This window comes from Tursiops truncatus, chromosome 10, assembly GCF_011762595.2.
Source record: "Tursiops truncatus isolate mTurTru1 chromosome 10, mTurTru1.mat.Y, whole genome shotgun sequence".
In the NCBI taxonomy this organism is placed as follows: Eukaryota; Metazoa; Chordata; class Mammalia; order Artiodactyla; family Delphinidae; genus Tursiops; species Tursiops truncatus.
The window spans coordinates 7062766-7087983 of record NC_047043.1 but is presented as its reverse complement, the minus strand read 5'-3'; the positions used below and the strand labels follow the sequence as shown (position 1 = coordinate 7087983).

General features: G+C 37.7%; 1 protein-coding gene across 1 annotated transcript in view; it reads left to right on the top strand.

The window, feature by feature from the left end:
• LOC101338462 (uncharacterized) overlaps positions 1–25218 on the top strand; it is a gene marked incomplete at its 5' end in the record, with an annotated part of 197001 nt that overhangs the window by 155652 nt on the left and 16131 nt on the right. Inside the window, 2 exons of the mRNA XM_033863641.1 lie at positions 18497–18715; positions 20753–21005. Of these exons, the coding sequence (XP_033719532.1) occupies positions 18497–18715; positions 20753–21005 (472 nt within the window). The remainder of the gene's footprint in view (positions 1–18496; positions 18716–20752; positions 21006–25218) is intronic.

Genomic DNA, 25218 nt, shown 5'->3' with positions numbered 1-25218 from the left:
CCCATTCATCATTTGCATTTTCCTACTGTTTTGAAATCCAGCACAGATAAATTGTGGCCACATGCAATGACATTCATGCCACTGCTGCTGTGTCACATGTTTAGACTTCACCACAATCTGCAAGTCACTATTTCCAATAAGCCCACTGATAAGCCCTGGGGTGTAAAGCGATTCTGTACCTAGTGCTCATTTCTGTGCTGCAGGAACAGTGACTCAATGTAGATACTGCCCTCTGGGTTCAGCATTCCGTATAATTGACTCCCTGACTGGTTTGTGTGTTGATTAAATCAAACTTTTCAAAGAAAGCCTTATCTTTAAAGGAGGATAGATTTTCCTTCAAGGTTGGAAGTTCGGAAGCTCTTAACAGTTAGCTCTCCCGGGTGTATACATTCGGAGAGGAAAACCATAATAATTTGACACAATAAACATAATTTTTTAAAGCAGAAGGAATAGATTAGCTTTTTCCGCTTTATTTTTTATAAGAAGTACATAATTCAGGAAATGAACAATAAAGAGTAATTGGGTCTTTTTCAAAATTTAGTTAATACTCAAGGCCTTTTTAGGGGGAAACTATTTTCCTTCTTTGTGGAGAAAGATGGGAGGCACCTAGGTTTGTCTTGTCACCCTGCCATGACTACCTCTGGGATTCTGCTTTTATTTCGTTATAATTCTCAAACTCTTACCCCTTGGCCAACCCAAATCCTGCTAGCCCTTCAAAGTGCCCTCAAGGACCATTTTCTCAGCAGATGGTCCCTAAACATTCCTAGCTACAGTGACCTCTTATCCACCCCAAACTTAACAGAACTTTCCAATTAGACAATCAACAATCGGTATGTGGCATGTCTTCCCTTCCCAGGGAAGAAAAGAAGAGGGACAGAGACCAGGATATTTCTGCTTGGTTGCTCTCCTAAAATAGTGTTGGTTGCACAAGAGGTGGTGAATAAAAGAATTTCCAACCTAACCAAGTAGCCTGTAGTTGGCAAAGGCAAGAACTGTCTTTTCCCACAGTTTTGATGTTAAATATAACTTCCTGCTCTGTGGTATCGCTTTCCAGGTGGCATGGATTGCAGGAAGGAAAAACTGCCACAGTTGAATTACAGAGGGCTTTATGCTTGCTCAGGGAACTTGGGGATTCAAAAGGAAATAGAAGCTATATTGGATATAAGACGAGACGTTACCAACAGTGGCAGTATAAGCAAAGGGCACTTGTTAATCCTGTACAATTAACACTGGCGTGGGGAAAATATGGTTTGCAGGACTATAATGTAATCACAACGTATCCCAGGAAATCATGTAGGATTTAATGGCAGGTGTGAAATTAACCAATGCTATTTTCATAAATGCTATAATTAACCCAGATTTCCAGGAAGAAATCTTTAAGATACTGTGTAGTCCTTATGCATTTGCTTGGGAAACGGTGGGTGTGCCCCCAGACAGGTTGTGTCCATGAGTTTTTGACCTGCTCCTAATTCTAAGTAAAATGGTAAATATCAGAACCATGTTTGTTTATCCACCCTTTGTTTTCTGTGTATTAAAAATGTGTATTGCAGGTATTTGTTAATGTTTAATTTTGCTTCCACTAACAACATTCTCTGTATTTAGCTTTGTTGTAGTTGCCACTTAAGAATGCAGAATTTATTATTATGTGCTTAAAGCAATCATTTAACACTGACATTTTAAGTATGACAATAATCCAAGTAATTGTCACCCATTCAGTTAACAAAATATCTTTACTTCCTGAGACAACTAATTATAATGCAGTGTTACCATCTTTACATTGTAGACATGTTTGTTTTTGTGTTTATTTTGGTTTAGGCCGTCTTCAAGGACATTCCTAGTCTCAAACTTGGCAATCTGCCCTTATTCTTTCTCTGCCACTTTCGGAAAATAAATGAAAACATTATAGCAACAATCTTAAAGGAAAACAAGAGGATTTTCATTTTTCACAAGCTTTGCTCATGACTTTAGGATTTTCGATTATAAGTTGTTTCTAAAAAACCTGATCAATTGCTATATAAATGGGGATTAATTTCCAAATGTACTCAAAGATTCTAGAAGATGAGATCAAATATCTCAGGTACTATCCTTCCACGTGGCTCTTCACCATTGTAGGAAGATAAAAGGTACTGCGGTTTTGGCTTCTTGAGACTTGGGTGCACATTCCTAGCATGGCTTTTACCCCACAAGGAGTTCTGCTATGATTTGCCTTACACAGGAATTTTGCACTGTCTCCACCTTGTGAAAATCCCTTAAATTGAGGAATCTATAATTTCCTAATTTAGTATTGGATGTTTCCATTCAGAGCTAATTTAGAGGACAGTTAAGTGTTTCATTCACTTTTATCACATCATACCATATCCTTCTTTTCATTTAATACCCTGTATTCTTTATTTTTTTAAGAGGTGATTCTCTTTTTTTTTTAATTTTTAAAAATTTTATTTATTTTGGCTGTGTTGGGTCTTCGTTGCTGCACACAGGCTTTCTTTAATTGAGGTGAGTGGGGGCTACTCTTTCTTGCAGTGCATGGGCTCCTCATTGCAGTGGCTTCTCTTGTTGCGGAGCACAGGCTCTAGACACTCGGACTCTAGTAGTTGTGGCTCATGGGCTCAGTAGTTGCGGCTCACGGGCTCTAGAGCACAGGCTCAGTAGTTGTGGCTCACAGGCTTAGTTGCTCTGCGGCATGTGGGATTTTCCCGGATCAGGGCTCAAACCCGTGTCCCCTGCATTGGCAGGCAGATTCTTAACTACTGCGCCACCAGGGAAGTCCCTAATAAACTGTACCCTTAAATTACCTATTGAGTGTTTTGTTTTGTGTTTACCAAGTTAGACCTAATAATTAATGTTGTGAGGAATAGTACAGGAAACATAACATTTTACATAATAACATATTTTTACCACTTTTCTAAACTTACTGTGTATGTGTGCATGTCTTCAATTGGCCTCCAGGGAGATGCCATCCCAGTGCTGTGAATTGCTTCCGAACACACACACACACACACACACACACACACACACACACACAAGTTTGACTGGGAAATGTTTTGTTAGGAAATCTCATGGCAACCTCTCTAAATGATACTTGCTGTTCATGATACTGGTGGAGCCCGTGCTGCACAACAAGAGAAGCCACCGCAATGAGAAGCCTTGGGGATGACTGGCCTTGGGGATGACTGGACCTAGGGACTCCCTCACTCCATCCGACATAGAACCATAGCTGCTTTCATCTCACTCTGGTCTCATCACATGCCACCTCCACAGAGTGGCCTTCATGTTCTCCCAACTGTCACGCTCTATCTGATTATCCTGATTTCTCCTTTTCATAACTATCCTTGGCCACAGGAAATATCCTCATTCAGATGTCCCTCCCATAGGGCAACTGGCAGTCAATGAATTGAGGTGGAAGCGCAAAGCCCTTGTCCCCTTGCCTTATTTTGGGACAACTCTCAAGGGCCACTGCAACTCCAGATCACCAGCCAGGGACTCAGTTACAACCTCCTTAAGGATCAGGATTTCCTTCTTCTCAATCCTACTTCCTTTACTTCAGTACAGGTGTCTGTAGATCTCATGATCTCTTCTTGGTGGATCCTCTGCCTGCAGCATTGCCTCAGAGTGCTTAGCTGGAGAGAAATAAACATTTCTGTGATTTATGTTTACTTGCTTATTCTAATCAGCATTATGTTCTCAGGTGTCCCCTTGGAAAAAACTGTACTTCAATAAGTGCAAAGATTCAGAAACTATCATTTTTATAGGTCAGAGCTCCAACTGACAAAAAGTACATTCCTTGAAATATGAGTGTATATATATGCAGCATTAAATCAGCAACACATTTTGCAAATTGTGATCATATTTTTATTTCAGGTTGCTATCCCGGAATTTTTACACCAGATGTGCCTTTTTTATAATGCTTCTGTAATATGTTTGAAAAACTCTTTTTTAAAAAAATATGCAGGCAAAGCATTTATCAAAATACCATTGAAATATAACTTTGAAGATGCTAAACTATCTACAGAAATGGAGCCCTTATTTAAATGATTTATAGGATATTTATTATTATTTTAACTTAAGATAGTAAAAACGCCCTTAAGATTCTCCATAAATAGTAAGTTCACAGCAAATAGGTCAGGTTCTCATTCCTTTCTTTCCTAACTTGGTCGTAATTTCTGACATTCTGGTTCAGTCTACCAGGTGCGTGGCCTATGATTCCTTTGGAAATATGGCTTAAAGTTTAGATTTATTTGCCCTGGGGAAACAGTTAGACGAAGTAGGCATCATGGAAGATCAATTTCCAGAAATGTCCAACAGTATTTGGCCACTTGTAGATGTTTGAATATGTGCACACACACTTATATATTGATACAGAGACTCAAAAATTGCTCTTGAAGAATTTAATTAGCTCTTTAATTTCTAAATTTCCTCAGAGCTCTCAACACAAATTACTTTTTATAATAGGTGGCTAAATAAAACAACTCAGAATTAAATTGGAAAGAAAAAGTGTTAATATGTTATATTATGTATTTTGTTATGCTAAATTATGGGAATATATGTCCATCTATTTTAAGTCATTACTTAGAAGTTTAAAAAAATATATATGGATTAATGAGTACTAAAACTTCTCTCCACGTAACTGGACGAATTTCAATTTTGCTTGAGCAACTAGGACACTTCTGTGAACGCAATGAAGGAGAAGAGAGTGAAATTTAGATTATTTTCATTATTATTTATTTAGAAAATACTATGATTATTATTGATGAGAAAATACATAAATTTTTGGCTAATGTTAGTTTGACACTTATTATGAGACAAGTATTACATTCTCCCTTTTGATTGCTCTATGAACCTTTGAAATAGGTATAACAAGTAGGTATCTTATAGGTAGTATCTTATTTTAAAGAGATTAAGTACTTTTCTCAGATTCACCCAGTTATGCTGTGATAGAGTTGATACTCAAACCCAGTTCCATCTCATTTTAAAAATGTATACTTTTGAAACTACGCTATGCATTTTCCTTTCTATCTGTATCAAATGTCTATGTTATGTATATACTGCTAAATCGAGCTCAATCTATATGCTATCAATTCAATTGAACAGAATCTTAGGGGTTTTTTTTCCTTTTAAATTTATTTATTTATTTTATTTTTGGCTGCATTGGGTCTTCGTTGCTGCGTGCAGGCTTTCTCTAGTTGCGGTGAGCAGGGGCTACTCTTCCTTGTGATGCATGGGCTTCTTATTGCGGCAGCTTCTCTTGTTGCGGAGCACAGGCTCTAGGCGTGTGGGCTTCAGTAGCTGTGGTTCGTGGGCTCTAGAGCGCAGGTTCAGTAGTTGTGGCGCACGGGCTTAGTTGCTCCACGGCATGTGGGATCTTCCTGGACCAGGGCTCGAACCATTGGCAGGCGGCTTCTTAACCACTGCGCCACCAGGGAAGCCAAACAGAATCTTCTTGAACAATATACTGTAAGACCTACCCATTGCTTCAGACATGAGACAAAATGACAAGGATGATGCACTTAGACTTCTTGTCAACACTTGATCATTATTTTTGCCTAATTTGTCTTCATTTTAGCTTGATTTGTCTCTGAATTAGACTGTTATGTTGTGGTGAGATGATGTTGTAACTCACAATGTATTTGCTATGTGCCCACGTTTTGCTAAAAATGACAAAATTAAACTCAAGCTCACAAAAAAATCTGAGAGTGTTATATAGTGCTCTTACACGTGATAATAGTTCATCAACCTCTTGCTTAAACTCTTCTATATGCTACGAGTATATTTTCTCTCTCCCTCTCCTATTTTCAACATATCTGGTGTTGTCAATAATTTGCATTGCATTTACATTTCTAGACTTTTTACTGCAAAAAACCTATTCATCTAGTACTCACTAGCCAAACTATGGTTTTAGGAAAGAAGCAAATAAGAGAATCCAAAGCTGTATCTTTCACTTTTTGATTTCAATGTCTGAGCCACCTGTAGATGCCACTGGAAGGATCACAGTGTGATTCCTTCCATTAGGATATGTTTTTCCATTGCCTGCAATAATGGAATCAAAATTAGAAGCCAATTTTGTGATTCAAAATGACTTTCTTTGTCTTTAGCAACTTCCCAGTTTTGTATCATAAAGCAGTTTTCCTTTAAAAGTGGCAAGAACCTTCCTAGGATCCTGATATGTTCTCTTGTTTAATCTTCATAACTTGAAGAGGCAGACATTATGATCTCCTGTTTTTAGAGGAAACATCTGAGGCCCAGAGATTAGATACTTTACAAAATATCACAAAATTAGTAAGTAGAAGACTGAGGATTCAAGATGGGCTCTCTTCTCTCAACCTGTATGCCGCTCTGCCTCTCCTTATCCCCTAGGTGTAGGGAGCCTGACAGGTCCTGAAGGCTCCTGATAATATTCTCATGGCTAAACCGTGAAGTATTTATTTTTTCTTACACTGCTCTTACGTATTATCATGCAGCTCCCCAGTGCAGTTGTTTTCAAAGCTAACTGCTTTTGCATTATTGTTCCAATTATTAATAAAACTTCCATTTTGCATAAAGTATTTAGCTATTTTCACTGATAAAGTACTTTGTAAACATTTTAACCAAATAAGCCAGGCAAATACCAGCAAGGTAGATGCTCTTCTTCTTACTAACGGATTAGGTGAAAAGGTAAGTGACTTTGTTAAGCCAGAGGGAACACTTCAATAATAACTGTGACCAAACTAGGTTTCTGCTTTCTGCTCTGGTGTCATTCAGTCAGGAACACTAGTTGTCCTTAGCTGTCGTCCATCTTAATTATCATAAAGCACCAGCCCTATATTTACTTATTCTTTAATCTAGGAAAATTTCTCCTTGGACAAATAGATGCATTCTAATATCACATCGAGTATTTATTATCACAGAGTATTAAAGAAAATGCTATTCGGGGTGGGGGAGGGAAGGATTGGGAGTTTGGGATTAGTAGATGCAAACTAGTATATATAGGATGGATAAAGAACAAGGCCCTATTGTATAGCACAGGGAACTACATTCAATATCCTGTGATAAACCATAACGGAAAAGAATACGAAAAAGAATATATATATATATGTAAAACTGAATCACTTTTCTGTACAGCAGAAATTAAGACAACATTGTAAATCAACTATACTTCAATAAAAGTTTTTTTTTTTTAAAGAAAATACTATTTGTAAATGGCAAAAAATGATGTCCTAAAACAGAAACACACACGTTAAATAAAAGACATTATTTTCAAAAAAGGCAAACAGACTTTGGTCACCTTTGCTTCAAGATGTAACTTTATTTTTGCAGTTTGATTTCATTTTCTTTTTCTACTCTAGGATAAGTTTTGTCTGTCCCTGCCCCCGCCCCCCTGTCCCCCAATGCCTCCCACTCCCATTCAGAGACTGTCGTTGGAAATAACAGCCTTAAGAGTTTGGAAGTCTCTTTGGAGTCCTTCAACATACTTCAATCCCTGTTTTCTCATTAGAACATTCGTACGTTTGTGCCTCAGTGGGAATGATCAATTATTTCAATGTCAGTAGTGGTAATATTACCCCTAAGATTTAGCAATTTTCAAAGATCTTTTAACTTAATTAGAGGCATTTGTTGTAAATTGAATTAAACCCGTTAAAAGTGCAATGTGTTATATTAAAAGTATAATACCCTAATTGGCCAAGGAGACAGAATTTTAGGGGGAAAAAGATCTAGTTGAAAAATGCTAACATCAAGATAAACTTGTGAATTTTTTCCTTTTGATAAAGCTTTCTCTTTTTTTTTTTTTTTTTTTTTTGCGGTACGCGGGCCTCCCACTGTTGTGGCCTCTCGCGTTGCGGAGCACAGGCTCCAGACGCGCAGGCTCGGCGGCCATGGCTAACAGGCCCAGCCGCTACGTGGCATGTGGGATCTTCCCGGACCGAGGCACGAACCTGTGTCCCCTGCATCGGCAGGTGGACTCTCAACCACTGCGCCACCAGGGAAGCCCTTTTTTTGAATTTTATTTTATTTATTGTTTTATACAGCAGATTCTTATTAGTTTCTATTTTATTAGTGTATATATGTCAATCCCAGTCTCCCAATTCATCCCACCTCCACCCACCACTTTCCCCCCTTGGTGTCCATACGTTTGTTCTCTACATCCGTGTCTCTATTTCTGCCCTGCAAACCCATTCATCTGTACCATTTTTCTAGGTTCCACATATATGCGTTAATATACGATATTTGTTTTTCTCTTTCTGACTTACTTCACTCTGTATGACAGTCTCTAGATCCATCCACATCTCTACAAATGACCCAATTTCGTTCTTTATATAGCTGAGTAATATTCCATTGTATATATGTACCACATCTTCTCTATCCATTCATCTATCGATGGGCATTTAGGTTGCTTCCATGACCTGGCTATTGTAAATAGTGCTGCAATGAACATTGGGGTGCATGTGTCTTTTTTAATTATGGTTTTCTCTGGGTATATGCCCAGTAGTGGGATTGCTGGGTCATATGGTAATTCTATATTTAGTTTTTTAAGGAACCTCCATACTGTTCTCCATAGTGGCTGTATCAATTTACATTCCCACCAACAGTGCAAGAGGGTTCCCTTTTCTTTACACCCTCTCCAGCATTTATTGTTTCTAGATTTTCTGATGATGCCCATTCTAACTGGTGTGAGGTGATACCTCATGTCGTTTTGATTTGCATTTCTCTAATAATTAGTGATGTTGAGCAGATTTTCACGTGCCTCTTGGTCATCTGTATGTCTTCTTTGGAGAAATGTCTATTTACGTATTCAGCCCATTTCTTGATTGGGTTGTTTGTTTTTTTAATATTGAGCTGCATGAGTTGTTTATATATTTTGGAGATTAATCCTTTGTTGATTCATTTGCAAATATTTTCTCCCATTCTGAGGGTTGTCTTTTGGTCTTCTTTGTAGTTTCCTTTGCTATGCAAAAGCTTTTAAGTTTCATTAGGTCCCATTTGTTTATTTTTATTTCCATTACTCTAGGAGGTGGATTGAAAAAGATCTTGCTGTGATTTATGTCAAAGAGTGTTCTTCCTATGATTTCCTCTAAGAGTTTTATAGTGTCTGGTCTTACATTTAGGTTTCTAATCCGTTTTGAGTTTATTTTTGTATATGGTGTTAGGGAGTGTTCTAATTTCATTCTTTGACATGTAGCTGTCCAGTTTTCCCAGCACCACATATTGAAGAGACTGTCTTTTCTCTATTGTATATTGTTGCCACTTTTGTCATAGATTAGTTGACCATAGGTGCATGGGTTTATCTCTGGGCTTTCTATCCTGTTCCATTGATCTATATTTCTGTTTTGGTGCCAGGACCATATTGTCTTGATTACTGTAGCTTTGTAGTATAGTCTGAAGTCAGGGAGTCTAATTCCTCCAGCTCTGTTTTTTTCCCTCAAGACTGCTTTGGCTATTCAGGGTCTTTTGTGTCTCCATACAAATTTTAAGATTTTTGTCCTAGTTCTGTAAAAAATGCCACTGGTAATTTGATAAGGATTGCATTGGATCTGTAGATTGCTTTGGGTAGTATAGCCATTTTCACAATATTGATTCTTTCAGTCCAAGAACATGGTATATCTCTCCATCTGTTTGTGTCATCTTTGATTTCTTTCATAAATGTCTTACAGTTTTTTGAGTACAGGTCGTTTACCTGGTTAGGTAGGTTTACTCCTAGATATTTTATTCTTTTTGTTGCAATGGTGAATGGGATTGTTTCCTTAATTTCTCTTCCTGATCTTTCGTTGTTAGTGTTTAGGAATGCAAGAGATTCCTGTGCATTAATTTTGTATCCTGAAACTTGACGAGATTCATTGATCAGCTCTAGTAGTTTTCTGGTGGCATCTTTAGGATTCTCTATATATAGTATCATGTCATCTGCAAACAGTGACAGTTTTACTTCTTCTTTTCCAATTTGCATTCCTTTTATTTCTTTTTCTTCTCTGATTGCCATGGCTAGGACTTCTGAAACTATGTTGAATAATAGTGGCAAGAGTGAACATCCTTGTCTTGTTCCTGATCTTAGAGGAAATGCTTTCAGTTTTTCACCATTGAGAATGATGTCTGCTGTGAGTTTGTCATATATAGCCTTTATTATGTTGAGGTAGGTTCCCTCTATGCCTACTTTCTGGAGAGTTTTTATCATAAATCAGTGTTGAATTTTGCCAAAAGCTTTTTCTGCATCTATTGAGATGATCGTATGGTTTTTATTATTCTTCAATTTGTTAATATGGTGTATCACGTTGATTGATATGAGTATATTGAAGAATCCTTGCATCCCTGGGATAAATCCCACTTGATCATGGTGTATGATCCTTTTAATGTGTTGTTGGATTCTGCTTGTTGAGGATTTTTGCATCTATATTCATCAGTGATATTGGTCTGTAATTTTCTTTTTTTGTAGTATCTTTGTCTGGTTTTGGTATCAGGGTGATGGTGGCCTCATAGAATGAATTAGGAGTGTTCCTTCCTCTGCAATGTTTTGGAAGAGTTTGAGAAGGATGAGTGTTACGTCTTCTCTAAATGTTTGATAAAATTCATCTGTGAAGCCATTTGGTGAATGTTAGAAGAATGAATAACAATTTTATCCAAAATATTTTGGTAAATATGTATGTACAGATACTTTTATAAAACTATTTCTCCCGGTGCTTGAAACAAGGACAAAGCAATAGCAGATTTGGACATTTTAGAAAACTTTGGTAAAAAAGAAAACTGATGCCATTTATAATTTATATAGATTTGTCCAATAATCAGCACATGATTATAGTATTATAATAATACATTTTTTATTAATGCTGTTTCTTTCCAAATAAGTGCTTCTTTGTCTTGACATACTTTTTACCTCATTTTCTTTTAAACAAGATGTCACAGTGAACTTGCCCAAAGAGTTCCTACCAGTCAAATCATTTAATGATACACTGCTGTGCACTGATGAAACTATCCTCAACTGCCATTTAGAAAATCCTAATGGTGTTTTTCTCATTTCTTAGTCACCAAACAAATAAGCTGGCGTAGCATGGGCTGTATGAATATTGAAATGGGTAAATTCAAGGTATAGGCTAAACTTACTGAATTGGATCATAGTTTTCACCTAAACCATTTGCAAAGCCAGCCATTTAAAACATTATTTATTTAATAAATGCTTGTTTTTAAGCATCTACTCTGCACAAGCCATGATGCTAGAACCTGGGGTTATAGGAGTGAACAAGAAAGACAGTTCTTGGATTCATAGAGCAAACGGCCATGCTAACTCTTTAATGTTAGTGTCAGTTTGCGTTTTGACTGAGTTTCCAGTATAACTTCCCAGTATATGTGAGTGACTTGTAAACCTCCCTCCTGCCAACTCCATCGGTCCCCATATACTCAGAGAAGCATGGATTGTGGAAATATACAGGTTTTGGTATCAGACTAAAAGCAGATTAAAATCTAGATTCTGGTCTTGGTTCTGTCTCTTAAAATCTATATGATTTAAAGTAAATAATTTGAACTTAAAAAAAAATGACGTATAGTAGATTTACGATACTGTGTAAGTTTTAGGTGTGCAACAGTGATCCAGTTTTATATATATAATATTCTTTTTTTCCCCAATACTTTTCCATTATAGGCTATTGTAAGATATTGAATATAGTTTCCTGTGCTATACAGTAAATCCTTGTTGTTTATCTATTTTATATATGATAGTGTGTATCTGTTAATCCCATACTCCTAATTTATACCTCCCCCCCACCCTTCCTCTGTGGTAACCCCAAATTTGTTTTTTATGTCTGTGAGTTTGTTTCTGTTTTGTAAATAAGTTCATTTGTACTATTTTTTATATTCCACATATAAGTGATATCATATAATATTTGTCTTTCTCTGTTTGGCTTACAGCCCTTAGTATGATAATCTCCAGCTCCATCCATGTTGCTGCAGATGGCATTATTTTATTGTTTTTTATGGCTGAGTAACTCCATTGTATATATGTATCACATCTTCTTTATCCACTCATCTGTCTTGGCTATTGTAAATAGTGCTGCTATGAACATTGGGGTGCATGTAACTTTTCGAATTAGAATTTTATCTTTTCTAGTCCAGAAGTGGAATTGCTGGATCATATGGTAACTCTATTTTTAGTTTTTTAAGGAACCTCCATACTCTTTTCCATAGTGGTTGCACCAATTTCCATTCCCACCAACAGCGTAGGAGGGTTCTCTTCTCCACACCCTCTCCAGCATTTATTATTTGTAGACTTTTTGATGATGGCCATTCTGACTGGTGTGAGGTGATACCTCATTGTAGATTTGATTTGCATTTCTCTAATAATTAGCAATGTTGAGCATCTTTTCGTGTGCCTGTTGGCCATCCACATGTCTTTTTTGATAATCTGAACTTTCGTAGTTCTCATTTTCTCACTGCAAAATGTATATAGTAACATGTGTTATCCAAAGTGCCTCTATAAATTAGCTATTTTATATATATATATATATATATATATATATATATATATATAAAATAGAGTGCGTTCAATACATAGTAGCTGCAAAAAATTCTCACTTACCTTAAAAACTCTTGTCCATTTTTTTCAGGGAAGTAAATGAAAGAGGATGATCTTGTCCAGATTAAGTGGTTTGCAGCTATAAGCCAGCATATGGGGGAAAAAAATCTCTTCAATGAATTCTTGAGTTTATATTGCTCAATGTCATGATAGCTAATTCCATTTAGAGAAAATTTATATTAATCCTAGTGGCCAACATTTGTATAATTTTTTAGGTTTCACAACATTTCCACATGCTGGATGTTGATGATGGGTCTCAGCCACGCTGCTGGCTCCTTATTACGATGCTGGTGATTTCAAACTAATGTTTCCAGCTCTGATATCCCTTGAACTTCACTTCCATAAGTACAACAGACTGTTGGGTAAATTCTCTTGGATACATCATAAGCGTTTTCCATATGCAGGTCAAGAGGAGCTTATTGGGGTTTCTGTGTGTTTGTTTCTTTCATTTTTCCCTTTTCCCCATCAAATTTTTTTTTCTCATATGTTCTCCATTCAGTCACCTTTGGATGAGTTACCTGAGCCAGAAACTTTGGGACCACTTTTGAGTCTTTTTTTAAGGCCCCATATTCAAACAGTCTCCAAGTCTTGTTAACTGTAAGGCAATATCTCTCAAATCCACCTATTTATCTGTCCCTCCACCTCTTTCACTCCCTTTCCCTCAAGAGGGTTACCACTGGCATTTGGGCATGTTATGGGTTGAATTGTATCCCCTCAAACAATATGTTGAGGTTCTAAACCCTAGTACCTCAGAATGTGACCTTACCTGGAAGAGGGTCATTGCAGATGTAAGTTAAGATGAGGCGGTCCTAGAGTAGGGTGGGCCCTTAATCCAATATCGTATCCTTACATGTGAAGACACAGACACACAAAACAAAGATCGCCACGTGAAGATGGAGGCAGAGGTTGGACTTATGCTGCCACTAGCCAAGGAATGCCTGGGGCTACCAGAAGCTGAAAGAGGCAAGAAAAGATCTGTCCTCTTCTATGCTCCCTCCTCCCACGCCCAGAACCTTCAGGGAGAGCATGGCTCTTCCAACACCTTGATTGAGGACTTGTAGCCTCCAGAATTGTGAGAGAATACATTTCTTTTGTTTGAAATCACCCAGATTGTGGTGCCGGTAGCTCTAGGGAACTAATACAGGGTGCAAGAGTTCTTCCTTGTTTGAGGCTCTCAAACATGTTATCCAGAAACGTGTTGCCTTTTGCCATCCTTCATGTCACTGTGACAACCAAGAATATCCATGCCCATACTTCTGAGTGCAACTGTTATGCTCTCCATTGAGCAGCACAGGGTAGGTCATCATCTAACTCATAATCCTTTCTCCCCCTGAGTCTGGACCCTCTCCACACATTTTCATCTGGCGACTGGGGCAATGTTTCTAAACTACAAACATGGTAGCCTTCCCTGTCTCCTTCACCCTGAAATACTTCGTGGGCTATTGATGGTGGCAGAATAGAGCCCAAACTCCTTAATATGGCATGAGCTGACCAGGCCCCATCGTAAGAAGGCCTCTTCTACTTCTCCAGCTTCAGCCTCTATCACTACTACTTAGTGATACAAAGACTTCACCCAGCTCCACTTTCAGTTTTAGAAATGGAACTTTATTCTTCTGAGAATGACCTGTGTGATGGAATGCCCTCCCAGCTTTTCTACCTACACCCTCACTCTCATTTGTCTAATTCCTCTTCACTTGACAGATCTTAAGATTTGGTCATATACAAATTCCTAGGGACTCATTCACTGAAGAAGAGAGTTTAAGAGTGCATTCCATGCTTTTTTTTCAAAGCAATCTTGGTCTTTTTTTTTTTTTTTTATTACACTGATGGATCATAGAAATCTTGTTTGATTTCAGGTCTCTATAAGGACTGGGCATGGAAGGGGGTTATATGTGTGTCATACGAAATGTGGCTGAAGTTCAGAGAAATAGGTTTCATTTAATAGCTGAATACTGGATGACCTCACCATTCTTCTCACCCTCTGGCAGCTCGCCCCGTGAGCGATAGAGGAGCTGCCTGCACGAATGGAGGAGTAGCTGCTGGCCTCAATGTGATTTTGCAATGATCTGTGTGCTCTATGGCTGCCTTCATAACCAACAAATCAATTCCCACTCTACGTATTACACACCCCAGTGGCAGAGGCCATTTCTTATCCTTTTGATGATCATGCTCTTTGTACATAACCAAGAAAGATTACAGAGGAAGGAAAGAACAGTTGAAATGTGGATGAAGATATTGTACTATGGCACTGCATTCCATAGTGTGTCTTGCATGTATACAAGAATGAAAAAGACGCTTTCTTTCAAGACAGTTTGGAAACATGGATGCAGAGTTGTCCTTTGAATGAAATCTATTTTAAGAACAACATATGGAGAGAGCATTGTGATGCAGTTTTATACCGGTGCACATTTAGATTTCAGGTGCAAGTTCAAAATGATTAAAAGAGAAGGACTCAGATTTTCTTGTCATTCGGGAACTGTTTATAAGGCTGTACTTGACTAGCTGTGTTCGACTAATGAGCTTTTTGATACATCCTTTTATTTGGCATCATCTTTCATCAACTGATTCTTTTATTAATTTCTAACTTTGCAGTATCCAGTTTTTTAAACTCTAAATGATTGATGCCAAGGTTTTCCTAATTCTTTAAATCCACACGCTATAGTTACTATTGTTAAACAAACAAATAAAAACAAATAACGAATTGTGTTGACTAGGTGCAAGAAAATTGAATATTTTGAATTAGATATAAATGGTACATAGTGAAATTCTGGTGTTATTTATCCTAAATCAAACACCCCATAAACAAATAACGTAGATCTGAATGTGGATGGGAAACATTTTATCAGTGAAACTAATGGTAAAAGTATGACTTGATAGTGGGTTCTGTTCATAAATATTTAAGCTGCTTAGTCAGTAGATGAAAAGAACAGTGGAAATTTCCAAAGGTCAAAGAAGCTACTGTCTTTTCTGTTTTGCATCATTTGAGATTTTCCAGTTTTTTGCTAACAACACAATGCCAAATCTGTGTTTGATTTTGTCTTCTCTTTGAAGAGGCAAAACAGTGACAGAATAATTAACTGAAGAGGAGATCATGCACAGAATATTTTCCTTTAGCGGTGTAGAAAGTCCTGGGTTTCATTTCACATGATGGTAAACGTAGTAAAGTATTCTGGAATCCTTCTTTAAGAGAGTCAGTCTCCTGACAATTTTACCATTGGTAAACCAAAGCCTCTTGGGGGTCTGTTTCCTGTTTAACTATTCCTCGTTTGAGTAACTGAAAAGTATGCTTAGTAGAAAGCCGGCACATGGTTTTCAGTTAGATGATGCTCTTCACCTTTATGGAAAAATACACACAAGAACAACCAAAATAAATTGTCAATGTCAAGTTCAGTGCTTTATTAGCCCTGTGCAGACCAAAAAGCTAAAGTCATGGATTGGTATTTTAAGGGGAATAATGGGTTTTCTTTTACTTACTGTTGTTAGTTTTTTGCTTTTCTTCTCTTTCTCTCCCAAAGACTCTTGTTTCTATTATTTAGCTTCTTTTGGTGATACAATGTCATTATGTTTGATAGTCTTCAGAGAGAGATGAGCTTTTGTATATAAAATCTTTGGAATCTGTCTATGAATTCCATTTCTGTTAATGTTCCTACAATGCCTTGAACTGCTGTGGTTAGTCACTAAGCCACTGAACTACTTACTATGGTACCAGCTTCTCCTTTGGTAACGTGTTTATAATCAGAACTATTTTTGGTTGAGGAATTTGCTGAATTATTCTAGAATAGAATTAGACAAGTTAATCCGGGAACTTGGAGCCTAGTTCTTATAAAGATCAATTACTGGTTTAATAAAACCGACATTTTGTTAAACCCATGATAGTATATACCAATGATATGCACAGTTTTAATTAAATAACAAATATATGCGTGTCCATGTTTAAATCTCTTTAAACAAAAGAACCATGTAATCATTTAGACAGATCTCATACATTTCTTGGGCTTGGTGGAAAGCCAGCTTATTTCAAAGTAGCTCTGCTAAATATAGGAAGACAAAATGAGGGAGAAGCAGATGATTGAGTGTTTATTATTTTGTGATAGTAGCCTAGGAATAGCTCTGTTCAGAGTGTTTTATATCTGTTAACTGAGTTGTCATATTGACCCTGGAATATTGGTACTATTCTCATCTCCTTTTTCCATATGAGGAAACAAAGGCGTAGAAAGGAATTTCATACCCAGACAGCCAGATTCTAGAGCTTGTACTTCAGTCACTAAGCTATGGTAACTCTACTGAATACTCACTGCACGTAGTCATGGGAATGTGTGGGGAATGAGTTCTGTCCCTACAGATGTTTTCAGGTAGCCTCTTCATCTTTTTTCTTACAAACTGTTATTTTATTTTATTTTAGCTTTTTTCTTTGAACAGCTTTATTGAGATATATAATTCATTTACCATACCATTCGCCTATTTAAAGTGTACAATTTAAAGTTTTTAGGATATTCACACTAGTGCAACCATCACCAGAGTCAACTTTACAATATCACCCCCAAAAGAAACACAGTACCCATGAACACTGACGATTCTTTCTGCTTCAGGCCCCAACCCCTCCTTGTTTTTTTTTTTTGCAAACAATTTTAGAAACTTTGAAAACATCTCTTGCCATCAACACAAAACAGAGAGAGGAAACCAGAGCTAAATCAGAATTACTGTATGTAGCTCTTTCATGTTTAGTTTCAACAGAAAATGTCAGTATTGTGTTAAAGAATACAAGAGTTCTTAAGTTTTGAATTCTCATTCACATGTTTTTAGTGGTATGTTAATCACTCATTTCAATTTTCAACCTGAAAATTTTCAACCTGAAAATAACTTTGAACAGATTATATGCCAATAATTAAATCTAATCTTAATAAAGAGGGATCATTGTGAGTAGGTGAGGTAAGTAGGACTATGGTATAGATTTTAAAGATTAAAAAAAGTTTACTGTTATAATAATTTATTTCCATATTTCTTTAAAAATGTAACACACACATAACGTAAAATTTACCATGTTTTTTTACTTTATTTTATTTTTTAAAAAATTTATCATCTTAACTATTTTAAGTGTACAGTTCAGTTGTGTTAAGTGTATTCACATTGTGGTGCAACCCATTTCCACAACTTTTTCATCTTGTAAAACTGAAACTCTGTACCATTAAATAGCTCCCCATTTCCCCTTCTCCCATATCCTGGCAACCACCATTCTACTTTCCGTGTCTCTGAATTTGACTCCTCTGGGCACCTCCTATAAGTGGAATCACACAGTATTTGTCTTTTTATGACTGGCTGACTTCATTTAGCAATAATGTCCTCAAGGTTCGTCCATGTTGTAGCGTGTGAAAGAATTTCCTTCCTTTTTTTTTTTCCTTCTTTTTAAGGCTAATAATATTCCACTTGATGGACAGTTAGGCTTTTCCCACCTTTTGGTTATTATGAATAATGCTGCTATGAACATAGGCGTACGAATATCTGTTTGGGATCCTGCTTTAAATTCTTCTGGATAATACCCAGAAGGAGTATTGCTGGATCATACGGTAGTTGTATTTTCTAAATTTTTGAGAGCCTGCCATACTGTTTTGCATAACAATTATATCATTTTACATTCCCACCAACAGTGCATAAGAGTTCCAGTTTTTCCACATTCTTATCAACACGTTGTTTACTGGCTTTTTTTTCTTTCTTTTTGATAGTAACCATTTTAATAGGTATGAGGAGATATCTCCTAGTGGTTTTGATTTGCATTTCCATATCCATGTATTTTTATGTTCCCCTTTAGTAATCCATTATAGCAAAAAGGAACATAGCTAGTTTGAGTCCCAGGTAGCTCAGAAGTAATTTCATTCAATTTTACTTTCACTATGTCTTTATTATTATTCTCAAAATATCTTACTTTTGGTTGTACTTAAGCTCAGAATTTATCTATTATTTCTTTGTTTGTAGCTGTTCTTCAGTAGCTGATAGTACTGGATCCGGAGAATTCTTCAAGCATCTCTATTTTGTGCTGGCGTCAGTGTTTTCAGAACTTCAGTTCGCTCAATGGCAAAGCCAGGGCTTCTGGTACATTATCTTGCTGACGGCTTCTCTCTGGTTCCTGAGGCTCTACCTGCATTACCTCAGCCAGTGGCTTTTCCTCTGGGCCATTTCAATTCCTGTTACAAAGTGAGTGCTTTCCCCTGACAGTCAAAGGAATGCATTTTCATCTTGAGAGGCCAAATGAAAGTAAAAAACTCCTCTCCCATCCATTTACCATAAGACCTAAAATGCAGGTATGATTTGAGAAGACAAAAATGTCTTTATCTAAGAGCAGGAATGTCTATTACAGTTATATTCTCATTTTGGGCCTGTATATACAAATACTTAACCGGTACATCAATATTTATTTAAAATTTAGCAGATTCAACTATGTTCTAATATCTGAGCAGAATCCAAAAAGGAATTTAGCAACAATATTTTATCCTATTTTGATTTTATCAGAGTGACTTAGGCTGAAGGTATTTTAGAAGTAATATAAGTATGATTTATCACCTGTACTCAGAGAAGCAAAGATTGCTTCTTCTGCAAAATGATTGAATTCAAACAATTACTGAACTCAAGCCCAGGCAGCATTCTGGGCCATTATCCTCTGGAAAAAGATGACACTTTAAAGCTTATCTCTCCATAAACATGATTCCAGAGACACTATAGATAGACCAACAGATAGATATCAATACAAGTAAAATTCATTTTTTCAAATGTAGATGGTACAGATAAAAATAAAGATGTGTGTATATTTTCAATTAAGAAGGCTGCAAACTATTTTAAGACACTTTGAGAAGAAATATGTGTGTGTTATACATACACACATACAGTTTTTGATCATCTTTTGTAATTAAATCACAAATATCTGAATATATTATAGAATATGCAACTTTAAATGTACTAAATAACTGTATTTTCATGGCAGAATTTTATATAGCTGTTATATTCCTTTCTTCCCTTCTTTTTCTTTCCTCTTTCTTTTTTTCTTTCTTTTGTGTGAGAGTTTCTAAAGCAGAAAGGATAAATATTATCTGCTTGGGCTAGTTGCTTTTTGTATTTGCTCTCTTACTTCTTCAATAGAAAAGGAAGCTCTATCTTTATTGGTTGTTAATGAAATGAGACTGCAAAAAAATATCCCGGTAGCTCAGCTTATTCAATTTCTTAAGCAACAGAGGACCTAATACGTTAGGATGTTTTGTTGACTATTGCCTAGTTCCGCAGGCTCGAATCATACATTAGCTCCATGTCACATTGTACTTATGAGACATGACAATAGCTACAGCCACAGTGAGCATTTTTTCTGCTTTTACTCTGTTAGGTCCTCTGCTAAGAAATGTATACACCTTATTTTATTTGATATTCACAACAGCCTAAGAACAAAGCATAAAAACTGCCTTCAGAGCAAAGGTCAAGGAATGGAATAAATGAAGAACTCTTTTTAGTAGAGAGCTGATAAGCTGATAAGAACTCTTTTTAGTAGAGAGCTGAGATGCACAAGCAGCATTAACTACAAAATAACTTTAGAAGGCTGAAACACAGGGGAGGGAAAAATTTGAGTCAACGAAGGCTCACTTTGCATGGAAAGAGGGTGCCAAAGCCTGGGTGAAGGCTGCTTGAATTACTGGGCTCACCTTGGATTCAAGCCTTAGGTCAAGTTGTCCCTTTAGATGTTTTTGTTGTCAGCAGTGTTGTTGTTGTATTTAGGGGGTCTAGCTAGAGGAATCACAAACAAAATTAATCAGTGATGTCAAAATTCTGGAGAATTCTGAGATTTATTTATATTTCTGATTTCTGTTAGAGATTGAGTCATTACTAAGTCCACTGATATACTTTGCATTTCAAATAGCCTATTAATGAGTATGTGTGACCTGCTGGGCAGTTCTTAGTCTAAAGAATGCTCTGCTCAGTGGATCAAAATGATATCCTTTCTATGATGGCATATGAAATTTACAAGAACAATGAACAAGGTAGAATTTGCCTTCTCCTCAAAAGTGAGCTGTTGCGGAGTTTCTAAGGAAAAGATGAAGACTTCTAACACTTAATTTTGGGGTACTATTAAGTGTCAAGTTTTCTCTACAAAAAAAAGAAAGCATTTCGTTCTATAAAGTGTTTTGTATATGCAGCATTTTATAGACTTCTTCTCCTTTGCACACATGTGATTGCTTTGTTTTCCCATAGATTCCATTTTTCCCCCCTCACGGTTGAGCTCTGCTACCCAAGCTCTTTACTTCGCATCAGAGAAGAGTTGCTTGTTGTTGTGATGGGGCCTTTAATGCTGAATGCAGTGGTACTTCCCTTGGTTCTGATCAGATGGGGCTGTCAGGTACTGTTTGCCTTCTGCCCTGATGTCCTGTCAAAGTTAATCATCACCATGGGACTATGGACAGTTCTGGACCCACTGGCAGTGTTTATTGTGGATACTATCCTGGGGGTAAGTCAAGTAAAATAATCGGGACACGAGTCCTTGACATAGAATGTAACGTTAGTGCACAAATCAGTTGACACGAGAAGTTTCAATAGTCATGTACAATTCAATATTCATCTTAAATTGAAGTTATTCATTTTTTTCATAATAAAAAATTGTGGATGTCTAATATAATCATTTTAAGTGTAATTTTAGCTATGTTAAAGAAACACTTGCAAAATGGGTAGAAAATAATGTTGGAGATCAAATCTAAACTAATTGGTACATTTTCAACATTATTGCAAAGAAGCTTTCTTTTGTAACATTTTTGGTAACTTTTTTTTAATATTAAGGATTTTCACAGCCAAACTTCATAAAAAAGTAATCGTGCAGTAGTTCCTTTAATTTGTTAGGTTATTTATTTCCTTTTGATGTAATACTCTTTCATAATAGATATACTCAAGAAGAAGAATAAGAGCTTTTTTAACATTTCTAAGTAATAAATAATTTTAAAAATTACTCCTTAGGCATTTATTTTGACATTTGTGATGTTTATGAAATGACGAAATGGTGCATCTTCACTCTAAAATATATAGTTTTAGGATTTCATAATTAAGAATGAGGTATTAACATATGATTATGTATAAAAATGCTAATAATGATTCTAAATCAAATATTCATTTGTAAAATTATCTAAATTTATGTAATAATATTCCTTAACTGGTGTAGTTCTCCTTTTAAGAAGAAAGGTTTCCAGCCACTGTATATGTGTTTAGACTATATTCACTGTGCCTATAGCAGATCATAGGGATGGGATTTTTGATGGACTCTGCTTATTCACAGTATTTGAAATGGGTTCTACCATTAATCATGTGCTCTTAGAACTGAAGACCAAACTGCTGTCCGCTCCACATCCATGAAAATGTGGTGCTGTGGTAGGTTCGGATCTGCAAAGCCTGCAGCTCTTATTTCTATCTCTCAGGCCGTGCTACGCTGCAAGAGTGTGTCTCCAACTTTTATGTGCTTGCACGTCACCTGGGGATCTTATCAAAATACAAATTCTGATTCAGCAGGTGGGGCCTGAAATTCTACGTTTTAACAGATTCCTAGATGTTGCCAAGGATGCTGGTTCCATGGACCAAATCACACTGTGACAAGATGAGAGACCCTCTACTGAGAAGGTGTCTCCCTTCCCTTGGCTGTTTGCTAGGCTGGCTTTCACTTGCTCAAGGTGCCTGGGCTGCTCTCAACAAGACTGGGGTCCTTGATGTACTGAGTCCACTAATGACCTTTTAGGCCTCGTGTGAGAATTCTGACTTTTTATTTCGGAGTGGAACGACCTCTGCTTAGAACCTGCAGACAAATGTGACAGTTGACTCTGCAACCACGTAGGTCATTTTAATATTATCAAAACAAACAGTGAACATCGAGTCTACCAAAGTACCTAGCTTCTAGCCTCCCTGCCAAGGAAAATTTGTCAGTGCTTGGAAGGCTTGTTTTCAAGTTCTAACCTGTGACCACCCTTGAAGCCTCAGTACCATGGACCACCTTGATGACAGTCAGAAGTGGTCGTGTTTTCTACCCCATCCTAAGTTCCTTCACCCCTCTGATTAGACTCCAGGTTCATGAGGACAAGGCCGTACCATCAAGGTTTGTTGAGCAGGAGATGTAGAGACGGATGCTGTCCGCATTCCAGTAGGACCATAGCCCATGGCCTCTCACAGTTCCTCCTGGGGCCAGTTTGCTCCTATTGCAACACCACACGGGAAGCCATCTGGGAGGATGCGCCACTGTCCTTTATGATCTTCTGAGATCTCCTCATAAGGAAAGTCTGCAGCTCTCCCGGAATGGCTTTCCTTCTTCCAGACAGGTCCCTTAGAGAGATTACTAGCTGAATAGTCCACTGTATCAAAGGCAGCTGACAAAATGAGCTGTCTTAATTTACTCTGGGGTCTCTGATGTCATCTACAGGAAAGTAACCTCCAGCAGGGCCATCTCCGAACCAGTTCAGAAGTCTGTAACCTGATGGAAGCTGACTTGGATTCTAATAGATGAGTGTAACACCCATATCTTTCTCCACTTGGCAAGAAAAGCTTGACGGCTCGTTCCCAGTCTGCACAATATTCAATCTCTAGTTAGAATCCATCATGTTTCATGGCCGATGACATCCACTTTTGCTGTCTTTAAGAAAACTCGAAAGCTGCATGTGATCCACAGATCAGCAGCATTGGAGTCCGTACTTGGATACGCTCACCAATTGAATAAAAAGATGTGTTTTAACCTGCTCTACGGTGATAAAACAGCACCCTGAAGTTTGAGAAGATCTGCTCTAAAGCAGTGGTTCTTAAAATTAGGTCCCTGGACCAACAGCATTAGTTTCACCTGGGAACTTAGCAGAAATGCAGAATCTCAGGCCCTGTACCTCACTCACTCTTGAGGTAAAAACTCTGGGAATGGGGCCAGCCTCTGAAGGGGCTTTGTTTTTTGGGGTTTTTTTTGGTGCGGTACGCGGGCCTCTCACTGTTGCGGCCTCTCCCGTTGTGGAGCACAGGCTCCGGACGCGCAGGCTCAGCGGCCACGGCTCACGGGCCCAGCCGCTCCGCGGCATGTGGGATCTTCCCGGACCGGGGCACGAACCCGCGACCCCTGCATCGGCAGGCGGACTCTCAACCACTGCGCCACCAGGGAAGCCCGGCTTTGGGTTTTAACAAGACTTCCAGATGATTTTCATGCTTATTCAAGTTGGAGAACTACTGCTCCACATGGCATCATGGTTATCGTAGTTTCAGTGTCACTAATGAAATTCAGGTTGCCCGAGTTCATACCTCCCAGTTCTTCCAGCACTTCCTTCTAGCAGGTAAAGCTCAGAATCATCTGTGTTTGATCGCAGTTGGCCGGTCAGGAGAGATGCTACCTAATTTCACTAATAATTTTTGTCTTGGATCCATTTTTTTTCATGGAAATCTAAAGGGTATGTGGCAGGTGGAATGATTGGAGGCTGAAGCATTGACTGGCTGTTGATGTTGCTGATAACAGTTTGCCTGTCTCTCAGTTTGCTGATTCAGAGGTTGGCAATGCAGTCCTCTGACCGCCATCCATGATACTATGCTCAGAAATTCCACTGGGTTCATAAATTCATTCTCTCACTGAGCCTTTGTCTAGATAAAAAGTAGGGAAAAGATTTGCTGTCAGCGATATGGCGTTGGATCAGTCAACCTCTCCAGGCTTCAGTTTCCTCAATGAATTACAAAACAGTAAGAATACCCATAAATAGTAACACCTACCTTACTCAATTCACAGTTTGTTGAGAGAGTCAAATGAGAGACCATCTGGGAAGAAACTGGAAAATCTAAGGCATCATACATATAAAACAAACCAGCAGGAGGATTATAATGAAGTGATGATACTTATGCTGTGTGAATGTTACACGATGTAACCACCACTGCCCCAGTGGTCCAAGCAGGAACTTACAATCTAGTTGGGGAATCAAAATATTCAGTGTGTGATCAATACCATTCGGGAGGTGTATGGCTCATTCCCTTATATCCTTCAGGTCTTTGTTCAAATAACACCTTTTCGGTGGTACCTTTCCTGATCAAAATGTTTAATAACACAGCTCATTCCTCCTATACGTTCTTCCTGCTTTACAGTTTTCCTCAAAATATCATTCTCTAATATACCACGTATGTTACTTCATCTTACTTACATGTTTACTATCATTTGCTTTCCACCCCATCCCCACTTCAATGTAAGTTCCGAGAAGGTAGGGCTTTTGTGTACTCTTATTCACTCTTTTATCTTCAGAGCTTATTGATGCTTAGTAGGCATTCAATACCATACGTGTGGGTCAGATGAATGCTTAGCAGCTATTGATTAGATTATGTTATCAGCATCAAACATATATCATTTTTTTTGGTCTGTTTCATCAGCGAATCCCATGTCTATGTCTTTATTTTTCAAAAAGCAGCAGAAGGGAAGATATGGAATAGGAGAAATACATGGTAACCCTTACAGATCTGCTGCCTAAAATCCTAGCACCAAGCTCACATTTCTCACGGTAAACCGATTAACAAGTAGAGAGCGTAAAAATAAAAGTTCTGAAGTGGTGATGGAAGAAGCAGTCGAGAGTCAGAACAGCTGAATTCTATCACTGCCCAATCACTAACGGATATTTTGGTGTAGGGAAGATACACATTAACCTATCTAGGGTTCTGTTTTTATCTGTACCTGTGTACTGTGG